This window comes from Ptychodera flava, chromosome 7 (genome assembly GCF_041260155.1).
Source record: "Ptychodera flava strain L36383 chromosome 7, AS_Pfla_20210202, whole genome shotgun sequence".
Lineage (NCBI taxonomy): Eukaryota > Metazoa > Hemichordata > Enteropneusta > Ptychoderidae > Ptychodera > Ptychodera flava.
Window position 1 is genome coordinate 41,063,410 of NC_091934.1, and position 12,892 is coordinate 41,076,301.

At 35.9% G+C, this 12,892-nt stretch overlaps 1 protein-coding gene across 2 annotated transcripts; it reads right to left on the reverse strand.

Moving 5' to 3' along the window:
* Positions 1-239: 239 nt before the first annotated feature.
* Positions 240-12,640, reverse strand: LOC139137579 (peptidoglycan DL-endopeptidase CwlO-like). 2 transcript variants are annotated; one of them, XM_070705757.1, is made up of 8 exons: positions 11,972-12,640; positions 11,413-11,499; positions 8,287-8,495; positions 7,519-7,675; positions 5,572-5,716; positions 4,636-4,772; positions 3,010-3,924; positions 240-2,338 (listed from the first exon to the last, which is right to left on the reverse strand). In XM_070705757.1, the coding sequence occupies exons 1-8, from the start codon at positions 12,629-12,631 to the stop codon at positions 2,291-2,293; spliced, it is 2,358 nt and encodes a 785-aa protein (XP_070561858.1). In that variant the 5' UTR covers positions 12,632-12,640; the 3' UTR covers positions 240-2,290. The 2 variants fall into 2 exon arrangements, with proteins under 2 accessions (XP_070561858.1, XP_070561859.1); XM_070705758.1 differs by lacking the exons at positions 11,413-11,499; positions 11,972-12,640 and adding an exon at positions 9,485-9,624.
* Between the last annotated feature and the right edge of the window lie 252 nt (positions 12,641-12,892).

Below are 12,892 nucleotides of genomic sequence, written 5' to 3' on the forward strand. Positions count from 1 at the left end.
CTATGCTTAACATGTTATCTCTTTCAAATGAAATCTACATGCCTTTGCAAATGTTGCAGGACAATTAACAACTTACTTACACTATAAACTGTCATTGATGACAATTTTAATGCTATACTATCAACATGAGATCCAAATTGAGACACGGAACAAACACTGCGCAAACAAAACTTCCTGCCAGTTTCATTCCTACGTTGAACATTTCACAAGCAACAGAAACCAACCAAAAACAAAGATAGTTTATACTTTCACAGTTATTTATTTCTGAAGATACATGTATATGCACATAAAATAGCAAATGAGTTGTATCAATTGTCACCAGTGAATAAAAGAGCAGGCGACCATCTCATTGAGTTTGTAATGTTACAAAAATTATACTACTCCCTATATTGCACTCTAAATACTGTAAGCTTTCAAGATAATAAGCTAAGAGTAAAAAATGTGACAAAATATTACACATTCAGAAGAGAGGCTTAGAGGTATAAAATGTTATTAAAATTACACCAAGTAACAAGTTTGGTAGAAATATAAAAATCTAAGAAATAAATAGTAATTTTGTTGTACAAATATTAAATGCAGTATTAATTTATGACATCAATGGTGATTTGTAATCCTGTGAACCTAATTTGAGGTTCCATTAATACGGCATGAGACTGAAATGATGAGGTATTTGTACACAGAATTTTCATCTTGATTATAAAATGCATAAAATGCAAGAAATCTTGGTTAGTCCAGTTTAGGTGGTTCCAAGAGAGTCTTAAATTAAAATATTTTATACCTTTTCCAAAAAATATTTCATCTATCAAAATGCACATTTGGCAAATATTGTACAATGAAATATCGATGAAACTATAAAACAATGTAATAAGACTTCGCTTCTCCATACCCTTGCTATGTTGGAAATGTTGCTACATCAGTGCAAGAGGGTCATAGCTGACATTTTTTGTTGAAGTCCCTCTTCATCAGAAAATAACTTAGAAGACTTGTTTTACAGAATAAAATTCAAGAGCAGCAGAATGGCCGTGTAAGATAGCTACTGAATATTTATATTCATAATGCGACTGCTACAAAGGCAAAATCAAGATCTGCCGACTAAATACATTTGCAGACACGACCTAATTGCACTGATGTGTACATCCTGTCATGTTTTATTCTCATTTTAATAATGTCATGATGACTTAAAGAAAAGTAGAATTGTTTATGTAAATTGGATGAGACCTCAAGCCTCACATTGCCATCCAATTCAGATGTGTCAGAATCAAACTATAGAGGGCGCCATCACCCTAACTTAACCTACACTTACACATAGGCTGCTAATCCCTGTATACAATATGAAAACATGCAACTTTTTTACATGGCCAATTGCTGAAAACTTTGCTCTGGGTACTTGCTTCTGATAAGAAAAACGAAAGAATGCCAACAGCAGAAAAATACAAACCATCTGATGCTATGTAAAAAAGTTCAATAAAAATTTCTGATATATCAACCTGAGTTTTTCAGAAATAGACAATCAATGTCGTCCTGAAAAACTCACAGTCTGAGGTAAAATATAAAACAAGGCAGTTGTCAAGTATCATAATCCGAAGATGTACAGAATGACTTCAATGATATGGTCTGTTTATAAAGGCAGTATCACAGCAGATAACATAGCAGTTGACTATGACTCCATCAAACAAGTAATGGTTCAGTCAACAGTCTCCGTATCTGCAGTGAATGAACCAAAAGAGTAAGCATCTAGCTGTGAGGATAATATGCTCCAAGTCATTCAAATTTTAAGAAGTATTTTTTAGCGGATTTCAGGTTTTTTTGGTCAAAAACTGCCATCAGAGATACGATTATAATTATAAATGGCAGCATTGGTAGCACAATCTAATTTTCCGAAATTTACCCACACTGAATTTCATAAGACTTAGCATATCCTGATAAAGGTCACAAATAGGTCAAGATTTCATTGTCTGATAGTACTGTTCTGAGACACATCCTGTATAATCCTGATGCCACTTGAAGATCAATATCACTGGGGTGTTACTGTGAGGGGAGCCCTCTAGTGATGGATCCTCCAGCTTATTGTGTGTCACAGACATCTTGAAATAACAGGTTGTAAGATTCAGAGAGTACAAGTTCATGAGAGTTTTAAAGAGTATTCTGTCTTCATTGGTAACTTCTCAATGCAGCTGGCAAACTTGATGTCTGGCACCAGACAAAACAAGTATAAAAATACCCATTTGTCAGTGCACTAAATTGTAATATATGTTCCTGAGGTCATATTGGTTGTCTTGATAGGAGTCATTCAAAAACCATAGTGCCCCAACATTTCCATGGACAGTTTCTCAAAAGCCTGAAAAAAATTTCCAAAATTAATTGAAATTAATTGTTTGAAAAATAATTGAAAAAGTGCAAAAAGTAAAAAATCATATCACTGTTGAATGAATATGCATGTTTTCATAACAGCAAAATCATTGTGTTTTGAACCAGACAGGCAGACAAATAAACTTTCAGGCAAATCAAATATTTGATAGGGTATGTACACTAGACTTTTGACAAACTAGATTCTTACAGGTACCAACACAAACAAAGTTTGCATAAATGCTACTAATTTTAGAAGAAAGTCAAACAAACAAAGTGTAAAAAAAAACAATGTGACTGCCATGGAAACAAACCAGAACATGTCGCTGATATCTCTGAATGGGTTGAAATTCACACTTAACCTTGGGTTTCTTGATAAACAGAATAAACTTTGAAGTGAACAAGTCCAACACATGACTCATCAGTTATGAAACTTAACTTGTGGCAGAGTCAATCATAATGCAAACAGGATGCTGGCATATGTATTTGCTTTATATTATAATCATACATTCATGGTACAATCCTATGCAGTACCACATAAATACACATTCTGTCCATCACATGACATGACACACTATATAGTTACTCATTCATTCGTTAAGTGTATCAGATACATAATACAGAATATTACCAAGAAGTAACAAAGTAGAAAATATTCCGTACCTCAATTTCTGCCAGTGTCTCTGCACTCACTTCAGTGCGTATTGGTGGTTTATCTTTCTTCGATGTTTGGCTGTTCTCTGCAGTCTGTGTTACCTCTTCTGCTTGGCTGGTAGAGACATTTGTTTCCGCGACAGTGGTAGATTCCTGATGAGTGGTTTCCTCTAATGACACATGACTTTCTGATGAACTCTGATTTGAGCTTTCAGTTTGTTTGCTGCTTAGCTTTGAGGTCAAAGTTAGAGAGAGGTCACCATTTCCAGATGACACAGCCTTTTCAATGATATTTGAATGTCCCGGGAAACTGTGCCTGAAAGTAGATTTATCTGAAAACGATTCTGAATCTAAATCTGAAATGAGTGATTTCCTGATCATTATGGGTGATCTTTCAGCTGGTATGACTGGCAACGTTCTTCGTTTCATCTGTTGTCCTGACACAGTCTGTCGGCGTGTAACTTGTGATGTGATCTGTTCCGATGCCATGGGTGACACCTGTGCCACCGTCTCTGATATCTCTTGCAAAGCTTTCTCTGCAGCCACCTTGCGATACTGTTTCATCCTGTGTTGCTGAGCAACAATCTTCAATTCCAGTTCTTTCTTCTCTTTCAACGACTCTAACATGTTTGTCTGATGGCTTTTGTTCTCCGCGATATCACTTTCAACTTTTTTCAAAGTGTTGTTCAAATCCTGCAGTCTCTTCTCCATGGCAGCGTACTCTTCTTCCGACAAACACACTCCTTTTCTCTTTTCTTCCTGCATTTTCTTTTGCAGATCATCTACTTTGATTTGCGCAGACATTCGTCTTCTCTTCAGCAGTGTTTGGTACTTGAGAGCTTTGGTTTCTTCCTCCTCCACAGATTTCTCATACTTCTGATCAATTTCCTCTTTTGTTGCCGGGAACGACATTGGTGGCATACTCTGTGACAGAAATAACGACAAAAAATTATCAATTGTGCCATTAAGGAGACTCTACACAACTAAATATTAGCATTATTTATTTATTTATCTTCTTTTTTTATTTCTGGGGTGCTTTTTTTTGACATTTTGATATATGAATGTTATGTCTTTGTCTCATTTATCTTTGCCTTTTCTTTTCTGTCTCTTCTGTTTTGTTATACAAATAACTAAAACTTTTTAAAATATTTGGATTTTTTCTTGGTTTGTTCAGTCTATGAAGGGTTTTAAATCCTTGATATAAATATTATCATTGAACAAATGCATCCTTGTCACCTTAAAGGTATACAGTCACCTGTAATTTAAATATGCCCATATATGGTCAAAGGGGCATTCCCTGGTATTCAAAATACCCATGTGAGGGCGCTGTTTTTAAAAAGCGGCCACCCGCTTAAAATCTGTGATTGGTTAGATTTTCTCTTTCCATGGTAACTGGCAAAATTGGAACAGGTGATAGTATGCCTTTAATTATTATTAAAACTGGTATATGTAAACATCTGTAAGAAAAAAAGCAATATAGACATTCTGAAAATTCAACTGATATAAGAATGTAGGAATGGCTACAAATACGAAATGACATCAAAAGATTCATGGACGATGACTAAACTGAATAAGAAATATCTGGTTGTGTGAAGTGGCAGTTGTTTCCTAGAAAAAATGATTGATTTATCTTACCTTTGGCCGTTGTTCTTTGTGTACGATGCCAGTGTTGCGTGCAAGCAACTCCTGAAGCAATCGTTTCTTCTGAAGTTTTACCAACTCTCGCTGAAAGTCTTGTTGGTTTTCTTTCTTCAAAACTTCTTTGTCTTTGGCTGTAAGTGAAAATTTTAAGATGTTATCACACAACACTGGCAGGGATAGGTCTACTATGATACTGGAATTGGACAAAAAACACTATCTGGAACATGGATATTGAGTAGTTCATCTTATCCAGGATAAAGGAAAGATATAAGACGTTAGAGTAATGTCAACAATGCAATAAAACATGCAGTTCTTGATACATTTGATGAGTATCACCTTTGTTAGTTACCCAACTGACTGTTACAATATATCTGTGTGCAAAAGTGATGAAAATATAGTTTATGTGGTAAGTATACCAACCAAGTGCATCTTTAGTTTTACTGATTTTCTCCGATTATGAAATTGAAATCTCAATGATAATTTGCAGAAATTTGCAAACATATTGTATGGTAAGTGAATTTGTCTAAAGGAGATAATGCAATGTAAACCCTGTCAAATCTAATGTCTTTGTAATACAGCAATCTAACTTTGGAAAGAATGTAATCATCTTGAGTCCAAATTTGATTCAGAAAGGCTGAATCGCTCATAACTCTCTCACATTTTGAATAGGTGGACCTCTCTGTTATTCAATTTCAAGAAATACAAGATGCGAATGTAACTGGCATGGAAGAAATACAAAAAGTCTCTAAACAGGTTATAGCACACTTGAAAAACATTTGGCCAAATCTTTCTCATGACAACAGTCAGGGTTTCTTAGGGGCCCTCCTAGAGTTTTTTGATGCAACATGACTCCCTGGGATTATGTTAATTTTTAAATCTAAAGTGTGGGCCCAGTATTGTTCAGTCTTGCCAATTTTACACTGCGCTTACCTTGAGTTTCGTCAAACTCACTGCTGACACCAGTCTCCAGATTCAAACCTTCAACTGTTATTTTCTGTGAAGCTTTGTCAATCATGAAAATCCACTCATGAAAGTCTGACTCTGTCTCTGCTGAGAAGTAAGTAGACCTCTCACCCTGTAATTTGCAAATAAACAGGTAAGTATTGGAAGTTAACAGGTAAGTACTGGAAGTAAACACGTAAGTACTAGAAGTGAACAGAAGTAAACAGGTAAGTACTGGAATTAAACAGGTAAGTATTGGAAGTAAATAGGTAAGTATTGGAAGTAAATAGGTAAGTATTGGAAGTAAACAGGTAAGTATTGGAAGTAAACAGGTAAGTACTGGAAGTAAACAGGTAAGTATTGGAAGTAAATAGGTAAGTACTGGAAATAAACAGGTAAGTACTGGAAGTAAACAGGTAAGTACTGGAAGTAAACAGGTAAGTACTGGAAGTAAACAGGTAAGTACTGGAATTAAACAGGTAAGTACTGGAAGTAAACAGGTAAGTACTGGAAGTAAACAGGTAAGTACAGGAATAAACAGGTAAGTACTGGAAGTAAACAGGTAAGTACTGGAAGTAAACAGGTAAGTACTGGAAGTAAACAGGTAAGTACTGGAAGTAAACAGGTAAGTACTGGAAGTAAACAGGCAAGTACTGGAAGTAAACAGGTAAGTACAGGAATAAACAGGTAAGTACTGGAAGTAAACAGGTAAGTACTGGAAGTAAACAGGTAAGTACTAGAAGTGAACAGGTAAGTACTGGAATTAAACAGGTAAGTACTGGAATTAAACAGGTAAGTACTGGAATTAAACAGGTAAGTACTGGAAGTAAACAGGCAAGTACTGGAAGTAAACAGGTAAGTACGGAATAAACAGGTAAGTACTGGAAGTAAACAGGTAAGTACTGGAAGTAAACAGGTAAGTACTGGAAGTAAACAGGTAAGTACTGGAAGTAAACAGGTAAGTACTGGAAGTAAACAGGTAAGTACTGGAAGTAAACAGGTAAGTACTGGAAGTAAACAGGTAAGTACTGGAAGTAAACAGGTAAGTACTGGAAGTAAACAGGTAAGTACTGGAAGTAAACAGGTAAGTACTGGAAGTAAACAGGTAAGTACTGGAAGTAAACAGGTAAGTACGGGAAGTAAACAGGTAAGTACTGGAAGTAAACAGGTAAGTACTGTAAGTAAGCAGGTGTGTACAAGGAATGCACCCTTCATGTCACGGGAATATAAAGAAAGTGGAATTGAACATTTCATCAAAACGAAAGCCAGATATCAAATGTTAAAAACAGCTTCCAATTTTCACCTTTGTGCTTGGTTGATTATCATATCATCTATAGCAATTCTATCCCATTATATAATGTGATTAGACTTTACACATTATTTAGACAAACTCGTCAACAAAATCACCATCTGATCTTGTACATCTATTACATTATAATTTCAAGAAAAAAGTCATGACTTTGACATAATTTCAACGAATCAAAATAGGTTAGGAACTTTTTAGAATTCAGAATCCAATGCACATTATCTACAGTGATTGACATTTTTCAAAATTCACATTTAGGTTATATACACTGACAACACCTATATGTCAGCTCATATCCTGAAGTTCAATGTTGTTTCAATGTAATTACTTATTAGTGTTCACTGATTGCTGAGTATTAAGATACAAAAATAAATACACGTAATTCTAAACTATTGGATCACTACATGTGCAGCTTTATAAACACAAACAACGTAACACTGATTGCTAATCAAGGAGCTGGAATACAATAACATACAAAATTGCCTCCCTAAAGACCTTGGATACCTTGAGATTACAAATTCACATAACAGTAGCAGTTGTGTTCAGTCGCTGTCATGTTTATGTAGGCAATAATTTCAATTTCTTTCACACAGAGGTATAAATTCAAATAATAAGTAGCTGTCTCTCACCTCGTGAACAAGTTTAAATGTTAGTTTTCTTGATTTAAAGGCAGTTTTGACGTCAGTTGAAACTTTGTAACCAGGTAACGCCATTGCATCAACTGTAGCAGTGTCTTCTGGTGTCTTGTACAGATACAGAGTGTCCTTATTCAACACAGCCCAATATCTATAGGTATTAAAAGGATATGAAAAATTTTGTAAGAATTTTATTTAGTTCAGTCTGAAACTTTGTACCATAGCATATGGCGTCTTGTGAAAGATTCTTGAGTTTTATATTAACCCTTTGAGCGCCATCGTCAATTTTTGTTACCTTTGTGAAATGAAACTCGAACAATTTCTTTCTCATTTTCTCAGAAATTATGATGAAATGAAGACAATATGATATCATGTCAATGCAGTCCAAATCTATTACAAAAATTACAGAAAAATATACAAAAATTTACAAAATGTTGCACTAAAATTTTGGAGGGAAAAAATATGTCACTCAAAGGGTTAATGGTGGATGACAATGGTATCTGTGGAAATCCCTCTGATATTCTTACCCTCAAGCAGAAATGAAGGGATGGTCAAACACAAAATCTATTTCTTCATCTCAGCCAGTTTCAATACATGTTTCATTTCCTGTCAGAAAAGTCTGTGAATATTCCGTTTGACTTTTTAGTTCCCATATTCAAATGTCTGTTCTGAAAGCTAATTTTCCTTAGAATGTTTAATGCATAACTTGTACAGCACATTTGTGTCCGGCAAGTTGTCAGTATTTTTAAAAAAATTGATTACCTTGTCCATGGGCCTTTACATTTTCTGTTTAAATATCCAATCTTAGATGCTTTGGTCCACTCTTTGGCAGCTGTATGGACCACACTGATTGGATGCATTTTTTTCTTGGACTTTTTCTCCTTCTTGGATTTTTTACCATTTAAGTTCAGTCCTGGTATGTCATCAAGGGATCCATGGAGACTCTTCTTACGTAGGCTATACACACTTTCCTGTCAACAGATTTACAGAAAATCATACTTTAAACTTCATACAATGGGTCACTTTCACCTAGATTCCCTATACACAAACAGTATTTCATAGCTAACACTCTGGTGTGCTCCACTGTAGGCAATACCTATAAAGTAGAATCAGTCTTTTTCAATTACTTACCATCGTTGTACACCACAGGTCTCTACATACAGCAATAGCTGGAGGTGCTGATTTTTGTGTGGTTTAAATGAACCTCTAGCTTCAACACTTGGTTGTACAAAATACTGTTTGGATAGGTTTATGACCGGTACCGCACTGAGCTGAGGTATCTGAAGTACCTATATTGTACTTCCACATAACACAGAAACCTATGAACTTCATGAAGTATCATACTTCTACCCTTTCACCCCTATTACGTGATACATGGGTTCAACCATACCAATGAGACTCAACGTGACTGTATCAAAGCTTTGATTCAACAGGTGGCACATTACCGAAATTTAGGGAGAGTTCTCTTACTAGGAAAATTGCTTCCAATCATGGTGCCTGGAGTGACCATGTTCAAATTCTAAGATTTAGTTCTTAGAATGTTCTAAATCCTATTGCAAACTGCAGCAAATAATGGCCATGGTTTCACACACATCAGTCATTGTGGCAATGTACATTTTGTTATCAACACCTAGATACTATATAACACTGGTGCAGTTACATGGGGTTGCATTGAACAGTTTTGGTGTTGATTTCAATCATAGGCATGGTTGATTTCAGTTTGATATAGAGAAAACCAATATCAGGCTGTCTCACTTCTCATTAAGATTAAAAGCACCAACATTCATTTTATGAACTGTTGTTGAATTGTGCAAAGATACAGGAGACCTATGCAGTGGAACACAGTTTTTACAGACATGCAACAGTTCTCATATCTGATTTTGCAAAGTTTAAGCCCAATATTTCTTAAGAAAGTAAATCAATCATAAATCGTTCATATCTTACATAATACCAGATCTACCTTTTGCGTGATGTCTGCCAAGTCCATCCTTATTTCATGACCAAAACTCAAGTGAGAAAAACGTTCTGCTGTGACTCTTGAAAGCATCGTGAGCAGGAGAGTGACAATGAGTCAGCCGTACCCCATAAACACTACCACAGAATGTTTACATGTGTTTGAGTTTGAGCTCAGAATATTTACAAATCGGCTTGGCTGGTATTTGGATAGTACCATCAATTGGCATGTAACTGTCAAAAATGATTCAGATTCATTTTAAAGTAACACAGTCCTAGAGGGGCTGTGATTTCAACCATGTCTTTGGAGTACCGGTACTGTTTACTTGATATCAAAGGGGAGGGGCAAAACACATATGATGAGTCCACCTTTTCTTCATTTGTAATTAGAATCACTGCATTAACCCCTTCATCACCATGGTTTGGGCCAAATCAATCATTACCATTGGTGAGTACGGACTTGTTCACTTGGAACTAGGGGTGAACAGGTTTATCATCCCTGAAATGGACTTCATCTTTTTACCATTCATGACTTCACCATAAAAGTCTTCACAAGAATACATTTTAGTACTATCTTATTTTCACTCTCATTCCTTTAAAATTGTCATGACAACCAAGTAATGCCCTTGTAGCTCCAATACTGACACAAAAGCAAAATTGAAAAGTGACAGTACATGTATCAGAACCACAAATGTTTTGCAGAGACAAAACGCCGAAAACCTCATCCAGGGGGGACAGAGTGCAGTGTGGTTGGATGGTTAACAGGTAGCACTAATTAGGAGTCTACATGGGTCAATGAACTTTTGAATATTTTTGCTTTGTTTGTTTTTTGTCAAATTCCAGAATGGACATTACTAGACGTGTAGGAATGTGCCTCTGGGACTGCAGGGTCACCTTGTTTTTCTAGTTTTGTCATGTGAACAGTATTGTTATTGAAACAGGGGCAACTTTGCACAGTACTTTTGAAAAAAACAATGCTAAAATAAAGACTTTTTCAGCCTTGATTGCCATGAAAAAGTTTTCCACGTAGGTGCACACACTGAATTATCCACAATCTCTTGTATGATTTTCACTAGGTAAATTACGTTTTGTTTCTATGATGAACAAAATATCAGTCAAAGCAAATTAGGGACTGTCCATTAAGCTAACAAAAAAAGTTCTGAGTAATTTCTTGCAAAGCATTATGGTTCAATACTGGGAATTAGGCTTCAGCCAGCAACCTGACATCCTTTACTTTTCAATCCATCATGGGAATAATGTCACTTAACATATTACAGTACATTCAGCCAGTGAACATGTAAGATTCTGGCTAAAAAATTCTTTCATCAGTATATCCTATTTACAATAGTTGGCAAAGCCAAAAGTTCCAAGTTGTTTATTTCAACAATGGCAAAGCTTAATAATTTCCTTCAATAGGATTTTCACAGATCAGCATCTTCTAAGGCTGTTCAATTTTTTAATGTTAAGAAGAGAAATATCTCACTTTTGTCGAAAGAATCACAACCAATCGTGAATAATCTGTCCACTTAATGGTGTTAACTTTTGATCACTGTTTTCACTTTGTTTTGTTTTGTTTGTTGATTGAACGTTCTTTCTCTACTCCCTGCAGCACGTTGAACAAATATTTAAATTCTTGTCTGGACCAGAATACACTTGTCAACAATAAGAATGCAATCTATACATCTACTGGCTGAGTTGACAAGCTGAATACTGTGTATCTCAACAAGCCTCTGGGAGTTAAAAAACAAATTGTGGTTGACATTTAAAGAAAAGCCAAGAAAAAAAATCATCAAAAGTTAGCAGCTACTGGCCTCGAAGAAAAACTGACTAAGTTATCTTTCCATAAAACTTCATCACTTTTCACTGCATTACAACCGGTAACATTCCACTAGTACACCCAGAAACCTTCATGAAATTATAACTCTGACAACTTACCATCTCTGAAAGGCTGCCATTGCTTTCATCTTCAGAATAGCATGGGCGTAAAACTGACGGTACTGATGATGAGAACACATCACTATCCTATGATAAATAAAAATAAAGAAATAACACCATCAGTGCTACCTAATCACTTAGAACATAATACATAGACTAATGATAATCATATCTTTGCAATAATCTGTCACAGACTATTACAATTTTTAACAGCATTGACTTCTTAAGACAAATGTCATCAGAGGACACAATTTCATACCCTTGACAACTTTGGAGCATATGTGTCACAGATGATAGAAATATTAGTGGTCGAAATTCTGTCCATCTACTGAATGCAAAAACATCTGTGCATGTCTTATATCTTGTCACTATAGTTATCAGTAAAAACTATTGGAAGCAACTGTCTTATAAAGGAAATCAAGGTTAGCTGATGAAATACATCATGGCATTCCTGAACAGTGCCTTTTTCTATCCTATGTTCCCTGCACACATGCCGGATCACACTATTTGCAGCACAGTTGAGTTTATGTGCGTGATACATGTATATATCACTACTTACCATATTGCTTTCAAGATCTTGAAGTGACTGTTCTTCAGTTTCATTATCATTGCCATCATCAATACCATCGTAACCTTCAAGGAAACTTGCCCTTGACATTCGCAGCATGGCCATTCTCCTCTGTGTGGTCGGTGAGCAATTCTCTTTCGATTCCTTTCCGTTTGCTTTTTTCTCGTGACTTGATCCAAAACGTCGTTGCAAACTAGCGAAAGAGTTTGATTTGTTTATGGGCGTGTCTTTATCTTTGTGCTTGCCTCCCCACTTGATGTGTGAGTCGGAGGCACTTGATGCAAGAGGTGAGCCTTCCCTGTTGATAAAGTCTACCCATTTCAAGAGATCCACATGTTGTGAAGCCTGTAAATATACTCTCTTGTAAGCTGGATGTGAAATTTTCAACACATTGGGAAGTTTTTCTCTCTGTGATTTGCTAGCTTGGCAGCCAGACAGAGATAGAATCATTTCTGCCATCTCGTCAGATTGGCTAGACTTGAAAAGGTACAGGTTCTTGTTACAAATAACACACCAATATTTTGCCCATCCTGTTTTCATTTTGAGTTCAAGTTCACCAGAGTGCTTGGCTTTAGAGAGAGACCCTAATGTGACATCTTGTGGGACGTTGCCTTTTGTTTTTGGTGTTTTCAAACTCATTCTTTCTTTCATTTTTTTGTGCTTGCTTGGCTAAGCTTCATGCCAAAGCTTCTTCTGCTCGGTTCACTTGCGAGCGCTCATGTTTTGCTTTTTTGTCTGCTTCCTCTGGAACTTTATCAACAACATCTATAAGATCCAGGTCTCTCTCTAGAGTACTGCATGGAGAACTCTTTGTTGAGGATGATGTACTAACATTGTCACTTTGCTGGACTCTAATAAGATCTGATAGGATCGGTGGCGAGGACTTGCAAATTCACTTCCTAGATTTGATGA